Here is a 12,443-nt window from a genome sequence, read left to right as displayed (position 1 = left end):
GCCTACAACACTCACACAACAATCCACACACGTTTATAACTGCATAATTATTACAAAACATCTTTTGAATAAACAAAAATCAACGACCATTCCATTGCACAATTTTATTGCATGAATTGTAATGGCTGAAGATAAATCTAAGATATGCTGAGTATAGTTGAACAGTTTAAACTAAAGGCTTCCGCCTTTAAAAGGGCAGACATTCAAGTGACCGGCAGCCCCATCTGCCAACTCACTATTACAAACCGATCTTACACGCTGCATATAAATCAGGAAAGTAAAAACATTGATCTAAGCAGTTTAAAAGGTTGACTGATCCAATGGCTCCATCTACAGGTTAGTTTTTGTACTGCAGATTACTGGTGCTGGACAAATGAGACTTGCTATGATAGACATTTTGTATAATTTAAAAATCTTCCTTTAAAGTAGACCAGCCACATCAAGATACTCTGATACTGACTTGTAAAATGGTCTCTTAAAACTTAAAAGTAACTTGGTCACTCAACAATCTAAAAAAAACAACAAAAAAAAACATTGGCATACATGCCACAACAGACCTTTCAATCCAGCAAACGGGACTTAAGCTTTACCAGTTTACCGCTATTACACATATAAGTGTTCATATAATTCTTAAAAAAATAAATATATTCAACAATACAAATGATTTGTTAGGTAAATTACAGATGAATTGTAAAATCTTGCCAACATGTTTCATGTGTTTTCTTTCGGAGTCTGGGCACTATTACAGCGGGCAAACTGGCAGATTATAGCCAGACAACAGCATGGGCATCAAATGCACTTTCTAAAACAGAGCAAAATATCTTGATTGAGTGACATTTTACTCTCAGTATGTCACAGTCTCTTTTTTAAGTATTGCTTATAATTAATGAAAATATGTGGCGAATGCATTTATAATTAGAGGTAGGTATTCCCAGGTGCAAAAAACATTATGAAAATTTGATACTACAGCGGGGGCACCTTTTTAAGTGACAAATATACAAAATGCATGTATATTTTAACTATGGCAGTAATGTACCATTCAAATACCACACACATTAGTAATATCTTAAAATGCTGTCATCTTGAGTAAATGACAAATGCACTGAGATCACCAATTAGAACAGTTTAACATAAGGAGGATTTTCAGGTAAAAAAAAAAAAAAAAAAAAAACCCAGCTGCCTTGTCACTTGCAATAGTCACTGTGCACCTACAAAACCAGAGCCCAGTTATAAAGCATTATGTCTGTGCTTAGAAATTGTACCGTGCTATATAAAGAAAATGTATTAACAGTCAAACACTTACTGCTAACCATTCTAATAAACCAGAAGTTAGCAAAAGATGCTGATGATTTATGTTGGCAAAGAAATGAGCTTCCCCTTTGTGGAAAAAATATGAGCATGTTTTCACATCCCTCAATATAATTTGTAAAAAAGTTTATGAAACATTTTGTTTTGGGGGGAATTTTAACTTTTTTGACAAACCATTGCAGAAAAAAAAAAAAAAAATCACCAATCGAAAGATATCATGCACAAGTTGTCCCAAGTGTGCTGATTGCTTTTTATGTCAAAATATCGTAGTCAGTGTTTCTGTTCAAAAAGCTTTGTTTTTTTTTGAAGGTCATTTGCCATTTCGTCAGCCTTGATCCTGTTTTTTTTTAATAAACAAGCTCACAGTTCCAGGTTGCAGAGTTAAAAAGAGACCCCTTGTTCATCATTTCCTGAACAGCAGGAGGCGCAAGAGGCATGGTGCTGACTAAATGAGCTTCAATTTTCCATTTCATTTTAGTTTGAAGAAATACTCTTTATAAAATGTTATTTTTACTTTGTTTTAAATTGTTGCTTTTCTTCCTCAAAAACATAACGAACAACAATACGGAAGGTTGTAATAAACTCAACAACCTCCTGAAGAAGACTGGTAACAGAGGCATGTTAGTCAAGAGCAGGCCCCTATCTAAACAAGTCTTCTTGTGTAGAGTCTCTCACATTTTTCCTCTTCTTGCTATTGCCTTGGTGCTGTGGCCGGCTGCTCTCATGAGCTTTGGTGCTGGCAGGGGAGCCTTTCTGACTATGATGACCGCTCTTAAGATGGAGACGGGATGCTCTGGCCTGTGAGTAAAACAAAGGGTACAGATAGGTTTTTGACATACTGCCCCATGCACCTTGTGTAAAACGTAACTTGCCTTTCCACTTTTGTTGCTTGTAGATGTAGTGGTAGTGTTATGACTCGTTCGATGATTAGCTACAGAGACAGACTTTTCTCTGTGAGGTACCAAGCTCCGGCAAGGCTGCTGTTTAGCAGTCTTACATGGTGTGCCATCAGAGTCCTGCATAAAGGAAAAAGGATTACTAACTTTTACACCTTTTATTCAATATGCAGTTAGCGAGACTTACAGCATCACTGGAGCTGGATGAGGATGTGGGTGACAGAGGAGAGGACGAGGGAGAGGAGCGTAGTGATGGAGACGGTGAAGAAGAGTTGGAAGACTGTTTACTATGAGGGGCAACATCCTCCTCATTTGGAACGTTGTTGTTGCATTCATCAAGTTGTTGGGATAGTACATCATTTTCTACAAAAAAAAAAAAGGTACCATTTGTAAACAAAGTGACTTTAAAAATCACATTGTCAGGCATATGCAGGGATTTATTCAAAATAAACGTACTGTTAAGTGGCAATTCATTTTTACATTGGTTTCCCCAATTGCTTCTTATCCATTCTCGGTACTCATCAACTTCCTGAGTAACACGGATTATTCTGCCAAGAATACTGTGAAAAATATATGGAAATGCCTTTTAAATTCCAAAAGTACACAGTGAAAATGTGACAGATATTATGTGACATTCATAATCACTGGATATTTATGATACATTGTACATATATTTTATAATTTCATTTAAATGTGAATGTGTTAAGATAGATATTTTGAAGCACTCACCTCTCAGTCTCATTATTTGGATAGTACTTGGCAATGTGTGACACAGCGTGGCTGAGAACCACATACGCATAGTCAAATGCCTGCTTGACCTGCATAGCACCATATGAGCTTCGCCCAACATCATTGTCTAAAATTATGAAAATGTTCTTGTGAGAAATGTTGACATTATAATGTATAGTTTAATCAATTCTATAGGATTGTCCTGCTACCTGGCTGCAGAGGGTCTTCAATGTAGAGCATGGAAGGCCTGTATCCATCCATCATGTTCTTCTGTACCTCATCTTTGGCAACATAACAGCCTCCATCTGTTATCCTAATGCCTGTTTTCAGGTAGTTAAAATTGCGACCATAGAGCTCAAAGAACTCAATAAGCAAGACACCAATGTTGATATTGGGACTACATACATCTTCTCTATAGTGAAGCTGCAACACAAAGTATTTAATGTCAAGATATAAATATCTCATTAAAACTATTTTAATACTTGAAATAATACAGCAATAAAATAATTGCACATAATAACAAGCCCTGGTTCTAAGCCTTAGCCTCCACAAAAAACTGGAGATCTTGTTGGCAATACAGTATCACTACGGTCTCAAATTTAATTTATATGTAACTGAGCATGCTTTCGTACAAACCTAATATAATGATAATATTTATAATGATGATTGTATATTCAACACGTTTACTGACCTGTAGGAAGCTTACAGCCATGAGAAACAGACTGTACGAGCCGATTCCTCCAGTGAAAACCTCATTAAGGTCTCTCTGCAGCAGAAACTGCTTTAGCACCAGGACCAAATAAGGCAGAACAGGGTATTTCTAGAGAAAAGAAATTACAGGGTGTAGTCTCTTGTTTCTCAAAACTCTAACACACTATGATCAAATTACACTATCAAATAGGGATGCACCGATACGATACTGCTATTGGATAATGGCACAGATATTGAAAAATTTGCTGCATTGAATATCGGCTTCCTAATATCAATTCAGTTGATATCCCGATTAGACACGAGTTGATGTACTAAGACCGTTGTCTGGTTGTGTAAATAAAAGTTGAAACATTAAGACAAAGTTGTTCTGTTGTTCCTTGAGGGATGAATAACAGCTACATAACACATTTTCAGCAGTTTTGTCTGGATCGGTGCATCCCTACTATTAAAGTAGAATTTGATAGTAGATTTCATTGTAATAGTAAATTTCATTGTACAAACCTCTTTATATTCCTTTATAAGACAAGCAGCTTTAACTCCATTTTTAACATTGAAGCTAATGTCCACCTTGACCTCAGTAAAGGAGTCAGTCAGTTTGATAATAGGTACCTAAAACACACAAACTTGATTATTACTAAAAGAAGATGACTGTAATAACAAATACATCAACAAACGTATCTTTCTTATAAAAAATGTAATTATGTGGGTAGTCCATGAAAAACAAGTTCAGGCTTACCCAGAAATCCAAGGCAAAAACTAACTTCATTTCCAGTTTAAGACTCCAATCATGAACTAGTGTCTGTTAAACGTGTACATTTCTTTCAAGTCTGATGTTTAAGCTCCCTGTTGTTGGAAACAGTGTAAGACGTGCATCTGTCACGACTAAAAGTCAAGTTGTACAATGGCAAGTTTTTTTTTCCCCATTCTGTTCGGAGAAGTGGGGTGAAAGACGGGGCTCGCTCCCCTCTCCTGCTCCTTTGCATAGTTATTTCTTTGCAGAATATGAAGTTACCTAAAAAGTTTGCCAATGTTAGTGTCCACACACACCAACAGCTACAGCACAAGGCATATTTTTTTTTTACTTTAAATTAAAAGAGCAATCAAATCTTTGATTTAAATAGGGCTGAAACAATTAAATAGCGTAAATTGATAATTTGTCTAATTAACATAATTAGATAAAGCTGCACGAAACAAAAGCACACGGAACCATAGCAGAGGTTGTTTCTGCATGGAGCCTACACAGCACTCACTGCGCGGCACTCACTGCGCGGCACTCACTGCGCGGCACTCACTGCGCGGCACTCACTGCGCGGCACTCACTGCGCGGCACTCACTGCGCGGCACTCACTGCGCGGCACTCACTGCGCGGCACTCACTGCGCGGCACTCACTGCGCGGCACTCACTGCGCGGCACTCACTGCGCAATAGTGCGATTTCCACTCAAAACGTGAGAATCTCGTTGCCCACTTCGCTTTACACAAAAAATGTAAAATAATGATTACTATATGTTTTAATTTAATTTGAAATACTCAAAAAAAAAAAAAAAAAAAAAGCATAGTATGGCTTCTTTAACACATTTTCATTTTTATATCTTATTTATTTAATTACATTTGCATATATGTGTTAATTTGAAAATAACCTAAATAAGATTACACATTTTTTTTTACATTGACAATTGTTTAATCTGTTTAGTTTCGTATAATTTTCAATTTAATAAAATTTGACAGACTCTCAAACAAATATAGGGAGGATGCAACTGAAGTGCATGTTTTTTTTGGTCTAGTGGGATAGTAGTTGTGGAAAATATTTATCATAGTCATATCAGTTGGCAGTTTGTGGAAAAAGTTGAGAATAAAAATACAGGAAGTAGCAGGTGGTTCTAAAATGGAATACCTATCTACCTATTTTTCTGACAGATTAAACATCGATTTAACAAAATAATGGTGTTGTAATTTAGTCTAATCCTAACTATTGTGTAATTTAGACAAGTTTTAGCCTACATTAACATTATGGCGGTTGCTAAGTAACAGTTATGGAAATATCCCTATGTAAAGAATATCTGCTGCCCATGTCCAACCATAAAGTTATCTATGAAACATTCATTCATTTATTTTGTTGTTAATTCTCTTAAAATGTGAATGGATCTGCATGCATTTTTATTCAAAGTTAAGGCATATTAAAATTGAACGTGAAACTGCGATAACTAGATCAGAATGTAAAGAATACTTATTTTACAAACGTATTATTAAATATATTTGTAAGTATTATGGTTCTATTGGGGAAATTCTACATTTCCCCAATGTATATTATTATACAGTTGCCGTCATTGCAATAAATACATAAAACACAAATACCCCAAATCAAAACATTGTTTTAGATCTTTACTGTTTGAATATCGCTACTGTACTGGCAACTTTAAACACAGTAACAACGAAAAATCTCAGCCCATATTGAATACGCGCGGAATGTTACACCTGCACTCTTCTGACAATATGAATGTATACAATAAGATACTCATTTATGTAAAAGATAAATGATACATACTTTCCTATGTGAAATAGAATGCCCGTGTTATGCTTGGTTAAAGATTGTATTGTGGCATGTTGATAATTGCAATAAAAAAGGAAGAGCAATTGTAAACTAAATTATAAAATTATTAAAAAATAAGACTAGTGTTTACAGTTTTAGGTTTTGCGGAACAAACTATTTATTATTTTTTGTGAAATACAAATACGATTTTATGGCTAGAAAATAGCATTTTTTTTCCATCATTTGTAATAGAAAAGCAAACAATTCTACCATTCAAGTTGTTCTCAGTGCCCACCTCAAGTTAGCCACATTGCCTGGATTGCCAAAATAAAATGGGCTTTCACTTAGGTTTGCTTTATGGAATACCCTCATGTCTCGAAAAATGCATACAAAGTGTAAAATGTGTAGAAAACATATTCTGTTTACTTACAGTGGCTTTGTCCAAAACTTTAATAGAGTTCTCATCAGCAACATTCATTCTCCGAAGTGCCTCTTCCAGTGTCCAAAGTGGAAGAGTTTCCCATTTTCCAAAAACAACAAGGTCTATGTCACTGGTAGGAAGAAGAAGTTAAAAGATTAAGGTGACAATGAATGTTGATGAAATATTAATAAATAGGGTAAATATGTTTAAAATGTAATAAAGTTATTTAAGTATTGTAAAACCAATATTTTAAAATATATTCATTCAATCCAATTTATTCACAATAAAAAAGTATGCCATCTTTCCACAGATTACTGCTCATACTATGGGGGTTATTTGTTAGAGATTGCTTCCACCAACTTGCCATATTATGAATTTAAATCCTTTCAACAAGTTGAATGCCAATGATGTCTGAAGCCAAGACATTGAACTTGTTTGTTTTATGTAGACAGACTACATACAGTAACCATAAATCAAGACAAACATCTGCCTTTTGACAGGTAATAGGAAAATTTTGAATTTTGACCTGTCCTCCAGCTCAGTGTTAAACTATAGGTATTTTTGAAAGTGATCATGTCACATGAACGTAACCCATTTCATCTCAAACTTATTACTGCATATTTACATGAACAACTTGGTCAGGCAGGCTAATGGAAGAAACACACTCTGCCCAAAAAATGCAAACTCTTGGGGCAGATTAATGTGAGTAGGTGTTTAGTGCCCACTAGCCCAAAATGTGTTTAGCATTCACATGGCCAGGAAGCTTAATTTGTTTATTTTCTCATTGTTCATTACTGCTGCTGACAGGAGAGGGACCTCCAGTGCCTGAATAGCTCACTAGAAATTGAGATTTTTAATGTTTTATAATGTTTACATTTGTTTTCTAAATGTAGACATTATTTTAAGTTAGACACCTTGAAATATTAATCTCAAAGTAACCACACACATGTTTAAAAGGAAATTAAAGAACACAAAGCCACAAGAATGCATAATGTGTGTTAAGTGCTCCACAATATAAGATGCTCACCTTGTTGGGAGATAAAGACCAGTGCTGAAGCTCCCAAAAACTTGTACCTGATGAGAGTAAAACACAATATAAATAATAATAAAAATCAATGAAATCAATGACACTTTACAGTACAGTATAACATGAACGTGTATTGCACATTGCGGATGAGATAAACTTGTTGATATTGATCTGATTATTGCAGTGAATCAATATACTTACACTGGCAGTTGGTAATTCCCCAGCTCACACAGTATGGGTAATTTTTTTTATGTCATAATAATATGATAATTATGAGTAGTGCAGAGGATAAATCACTCTAGACACAAACAGTATGTGGACAACTTATTTTGAATTGAAATGCAAATACAACAATGAAGCTGCTGCACTTCCCTCCTATTAAACAAAGTTAGTGTAACCAGGCTATTCAGCTCGTACTTGTATTTCTTGTACATTATTTGCCAGGACCTTGGGGCATTTCTCATTATACAAAAATGTAGTTACACCCTAGAACAAAGTAAACTAACCAGTGGCCACTAGATTCTTCTGGCTAATACCTTCTAAAACCTACTTGACAGAAGTTGCCATGCCTCTACCCGATCCACACTTTTCAACAAGGGGTCAGCACCTAGGAGCATTGCTTGCCCTGTTCCTAGAACAGGTTGGTAGCTGTCACTGCACAGTAATATTGCATAGACACTTCTGTAATCTTTTTTCCACCCACCTACCACAGTGTTAGCATTTGCAGCTGGGGTTTGCTGTATTGCTAAACAAAATCTACACTTGATGATAACATATTGTAAAGAGGCAAACACATTGTTTGTTGGTGTACAAATGGAGAGTGACTCTTTTATCTATGGAATCTAAGATTAGCGGATACCTCAGCACTGGGCCACAGGTCGTGGATGACTGCTTTGATTCTGTCAACCACCTCCAGTCTCATCTTCTCTTCTTCTGGTCGTGGGGAAATGTATTTGTAGAAGTCTGTTATCTCTTCATGTAGCCTGCACAGAAGACAATAGTTATGTTTTAAAAATCAGTAAGTGCAGAAAAGGAGCACTATTTTGATTATTATTATCACCAGCATCATAAACATAATTCCCAGATCTTCATGCTTTATACTTTCTAATTTAATTAAAACTACAGAAAGTAAAAGTTTTTTACAGAATGTAAATCCTCTTACGACAATGTTCACAATAGTAATGTTATTATTTCAGACACCCACAACAGTCTGCTGACTGTCCACACACAATTAAGGTTGGTCAGAAATGTAACATAAAATGTTCAAATTTAAAGCATTTTTTTTATTGAATTAACACATATAATGGTCTTATTTTGCAAATCGAATTCTTTTACAAGTCTTATTTTACAAATTGAAATAAATTATTTGAAAAGGATCACTGTCTATAGCTTAAGTCTAGACATTACATTTCATAATGAGTCTGTGTAGTCACATGTTCCAGGTAAATGTATCTTATAAGACCAAACAAGTTTAATGGTGTTAAAGCCCTTCATTGTCATTTGCGGGTGACAGGTCTAAGCTGCTAGGGCTGGCATGGTGTCTTACAGTATTTTGTAGTAGTATAGTAAGAACTGGAGATATTAGCCCATTTTACAGGTTATAGCGCTTACAGACAACCTCACGGGGCACACACGCAGTGTTCAACTTGGCATCTCCATGGCATCTTCAGCTTGTTTTGTAGCGTATGTAAACATCTATCAGGCCTGATCTGTGCTCGCCCACATGAGGAGTGATGGATTTTATGTGCAAATTTAACCATGTGATATCAGCACTGTTCTGAACCTTACCCTTTTCAAGGAAAGCTGTGTGGTTTACCAGGGCATATTTTAGTCAAAACAGGCCATGCGATTAATTTGTGTTAATCCATGTTAATTAATTTAAATATTATTTTAATTTTTAAAGCATTAACTTAAATACAAAAAACAAAGGTTAACTATTGGAATAATCCCAGAGTCATTTTGTGCAAATGATTGAAGTAAAAACTAAACAGATCTTCAGTGAAGTTGCACTGGGTTTCGTTTTTCAGTAAATGGGCCATGTGTTACTCCCCTCTCATCAAATGGGAGCAGCAAAGAAAATCAGACCTCCTACTCCACTTCCCACGATCAAATTACAACTCACCCCAATGCCAAAAAAGCACACGACCAATTCGCTCTACGAAAGGGATAATTCTCCTTATCTCTATCAGAGTAATGTTATATAATCTTGAGAAACTGGTTCTGGGAGATCAGTAGGTCAAAGCTGCACCAGATTTGGACAGCAAAGCACTGTGTCAGGCACAGCTCTTTACTAACAACTAGAATTTTATTGTGGTTTGTAACGTTTTGTTTTTGATAATTTAGATAATCTGATGTTGCAACTATATCACTCATTACATTAACATGCAGAACAAACTATGTTCATGTTCATACAGACTTTGTAGTCCTGTTTAACTCTTATCTATGCTGGTCATAAAGATGACTATTGAGATAGGTAGAAGATGCATAACGCTTTTATTGCATTTTCTAAGTTATGATTAGGGTTATGATGATTTATTATTGTTATATTATGATCATTACTTACCCCAGCTGGTTAGTGTCTGTTACATCATCATCATCATCATCAAGTCATTGTTTAAATATATGGGAATTTATCTACAGCACTCACCCACAAAATATTAGTCAAATAAAAGGGACAAACAAAACAAACATCTACTAAAAATAAATAAATAAATAAATGCATTTATTTTAATAGAATGTTTTACTGTTTACATATGTAGCTGTAGTATTTTTAGATAAACCTGAAAAAGTCTTGGATGCACTGAAACGTCTTACTCCACAATGAAAATACTACGCATTGTACTAAGGGGAGTTTAGAACTGGCTGACTGTAGGTGGTGGAAGTATGCACTCTGAGCCAGACACTATTGCTTTTACATAGTATCTAAAATAATCCGTAATTACCATAATATTTACAACTCACTGAACATGGAAGAACCATGGACAAGAGTATCAACTTTAGTATTTGGGGAGATGGCTTAGAATGAAAAGTGTTGCTATCTTCATAATTAATTTGGTAAAATAAACAAGTTGCGAATACTGAGCAGATGTAACACTTCTGGGGAATCGTCAGCAAAGTGGAAGTTGTTATCAGGGTTCAGATAAAAATGTAACTCAAGTAAAATATTGCATCTCTTATAGGACAAGTAAACATCTATAGAGCTTGCTACAGATGAATCTTAAACAAATAGAAACTTATACATGATTGTGAAGGTCGATCAACTAAAAGTGAGCTCACTCATTGTGGCTTGTCTGCACATGACTCAAAATGGGAGTGTCCGATCCGCCAGAGAACTATTGTCAACGTAAACATTGAAATCTTTCCATGTTTAAACAGAGTTCTAATCTACGGGTTTTAGATTTTAGTTACTTGAAAGGAGGTGGACGGACAGTGGTTTGCCCTCAACATAGCATGTATAGACTGACACTCGTGAGTCTTACCAAACTTGGTACTGCATAGGTTTCAGGAGCTAAAATGTTAAGACAGTTTCATCAAATCTCTCCACTAAACTTACCCTACAATTCCTTCAGAGTAGTTTCGAACTTTCCATGGCGTGCCCGTGTATTCAGTGGGTCTTCCCGTGTTAGGGCCATTGCCAGTGTGCAGGAGGCTGGAATTGTATCCAAAAGTGCTAGCTTTGTTGTCCCTTTTCCTTTTGTTGGACAGTCCGTCTGTGAGCCCTCTCCATAGCACTCCGCTCCCCAGCTGCCCTACTCCTCCAACACCGCCCCTGCCCGAGGCACGGTGGTTGTGGTTGCTGTTGCTTTCTAGTGGTATGAAGTCTTGTTGTCCTGTTATTTCTGCGTCCTCCATTGGAATACCACTGTTGGAATTAGGAGCCCAGTTTCTGCAACTGTTTCCGGACGCCCCGTTTGGAGACCCAGATGTGAAGCTGGTATTTACATGCAGGTACCCGAGCCCTTGTGTCGTCTCCCAAATTTGCATCCACAGGTTGTTAGCTGGTCCACGCTGTTCTGGTTGGAACCAGGCTATTCTCGGATCCATCAAACGCCACTAAAGGCACACTGCCCCCCCTGCCCAGCACCGAGCAGCGCTCAGCCCGTGTGCTCCGTGCCGCTAGCCAGGTTAGCAAACGTTAGCAGAAGCCTCGTTACAGCGATGTTAGCAGGCTGTCCGCTGCCCGTTACTTGTACAATCTGCTCAAACACGTCTGAGCCTGAAACAACACGCCCGATGCCAACTACAATCATCCACCAAAAATAAACTACAGCTTGAACTCTTCGTAAAAAGCAGCGCAAGTCTAACTGTAGAGTTGGGACAGGAGAAACGTGCGACTGCAGTATCGGACTGTTTTTCTGACCCTTTCCTCTCAATGGCGGTTCAGTGTGTGAGTGAAGCATGGGCAGAAGGCGCATGCGCGTACACGGGCGAAAGAGGTGGAGAGTTGTTCTTACGCAACTCACAACTGTTTTTGGTTACATAACCAAAAAATGTATTACTCTAGGATTAAAATACACACTGCATTTTTAAATTCAGTTTAATGTAAAGTTTAATAGCAGGGCCCTTTTAAGTTCATAAAAAAACATTATGACATTAATATTTGGTTATGAATTAGAAAATGCTATGGAAACCTTTGCATTATTTAAAAGTGCATATGACAGATTTGCATGCATTTAGTTTGGATAATACATGTCGTTAGTGTGTTAGTATAAATCATGGTTTATATATTTATATATATATATATTATATATATATATATATAAAAATAAATAAAAGCAGAAAGTAAAATAACTTACGTTTTAGTCAAATTGGTAATGTAACA

At 36.4% G+C, this 12,443-nt stretch overlaps 1 protein-coding gene across 3 annotated transcripts; it reads right to left on the bottom strand.

The window, feature by feature from the left end:
- Positions 1-89: 89 nt before the first annotated feature.
- tent4b (terminal nucleotidyltransferase 4B) lies at positions 90-12,044 on the bottom strand. 3 transcript variants are annotated; one of them, XM_033991611.2, is made up of 12 exons: positions 11,175-12,044; positions 8,481-8,604; positions 7,622-7,668; positions 6,604-6,724; positions 4,146-4,253; positions 3,625-3,753; positions 3,143-3,356; positions 2,934-3,060; positions 2,661-2,764; positions 2,392-2,567; positions 2,181-2,324; positions 90-2,106 (listed from the first exon to the last, which is right to left on the bottom strand). In XM_033991611.2, exons 1-12 carry the CDS (start codon positions 11,663-11,665, stop codon positions 1,948-1,950), a joined length of 1,944 nt encoding a protein of 647 aa, XP_033847502.1. In that variant the 5' UTR covers positions 11,666-12,044; the 3' UTR covers positions 90-1,947. The 3 variants fall into 3 exon arrangements, with proteins under 3 accessions (XP_033847502.1, XP_055087864.1, XP_055087865.1); XM_055231889.1 differs by having other exon boundaries at positions 90-2,324; positions 11,175-12,010; XM_055231890.1 differs by having other exon boundaries at positions 90-2,324; positions 3,143-3,343; positions 3,615-3,753; positions 11,175-11,993.
- Positions 12,045-12,443: the final 399 nt, after the last annotated feature.

This window comes from Periophthalmus magnuspinnatus, chromosome 3 (genome assembly GCF_009829125.3).
Source record: "Periophthalmus magnuspinnatus isolate fPerMag1 chromosome 3, fPerMag1.2.pri, whole genome shotgun sequence".
NCBI lineage: Eukaryota > Metazoa > Chordata > Actinopteri > Gobiiformes > Gobiidae > Periophthalmus > Periophthalmus magnuspinnatus.
Note: the sequence above shows the minus strand (reverse complement) of the source record. Positions and strands in the feature narration are given on the sequence as shown.

Coding starts and splice junctions, on each gene's coding strand:
- tent4b (XM_055231889.1), bottom strand. CDS start 11,665: ATGGATCCGAGAATAGCCTGGTTCCAACCAGAACAGCGTGGACCAGCT. Junction 3,357..3,624: donor TGGCTGTAAGCTTCCTACAG/GTCAGTAAACGT, acceptor TTTGTGTTGCAG/CTTCACTATAGAGAAGATGT. Junction 2,568..2,660: donor AAATGAATTGCCACTTAACA/GTACGTTTATTT, acceptor TTTTTTTTGTAG/AAAATGATGTACTATCCCAA.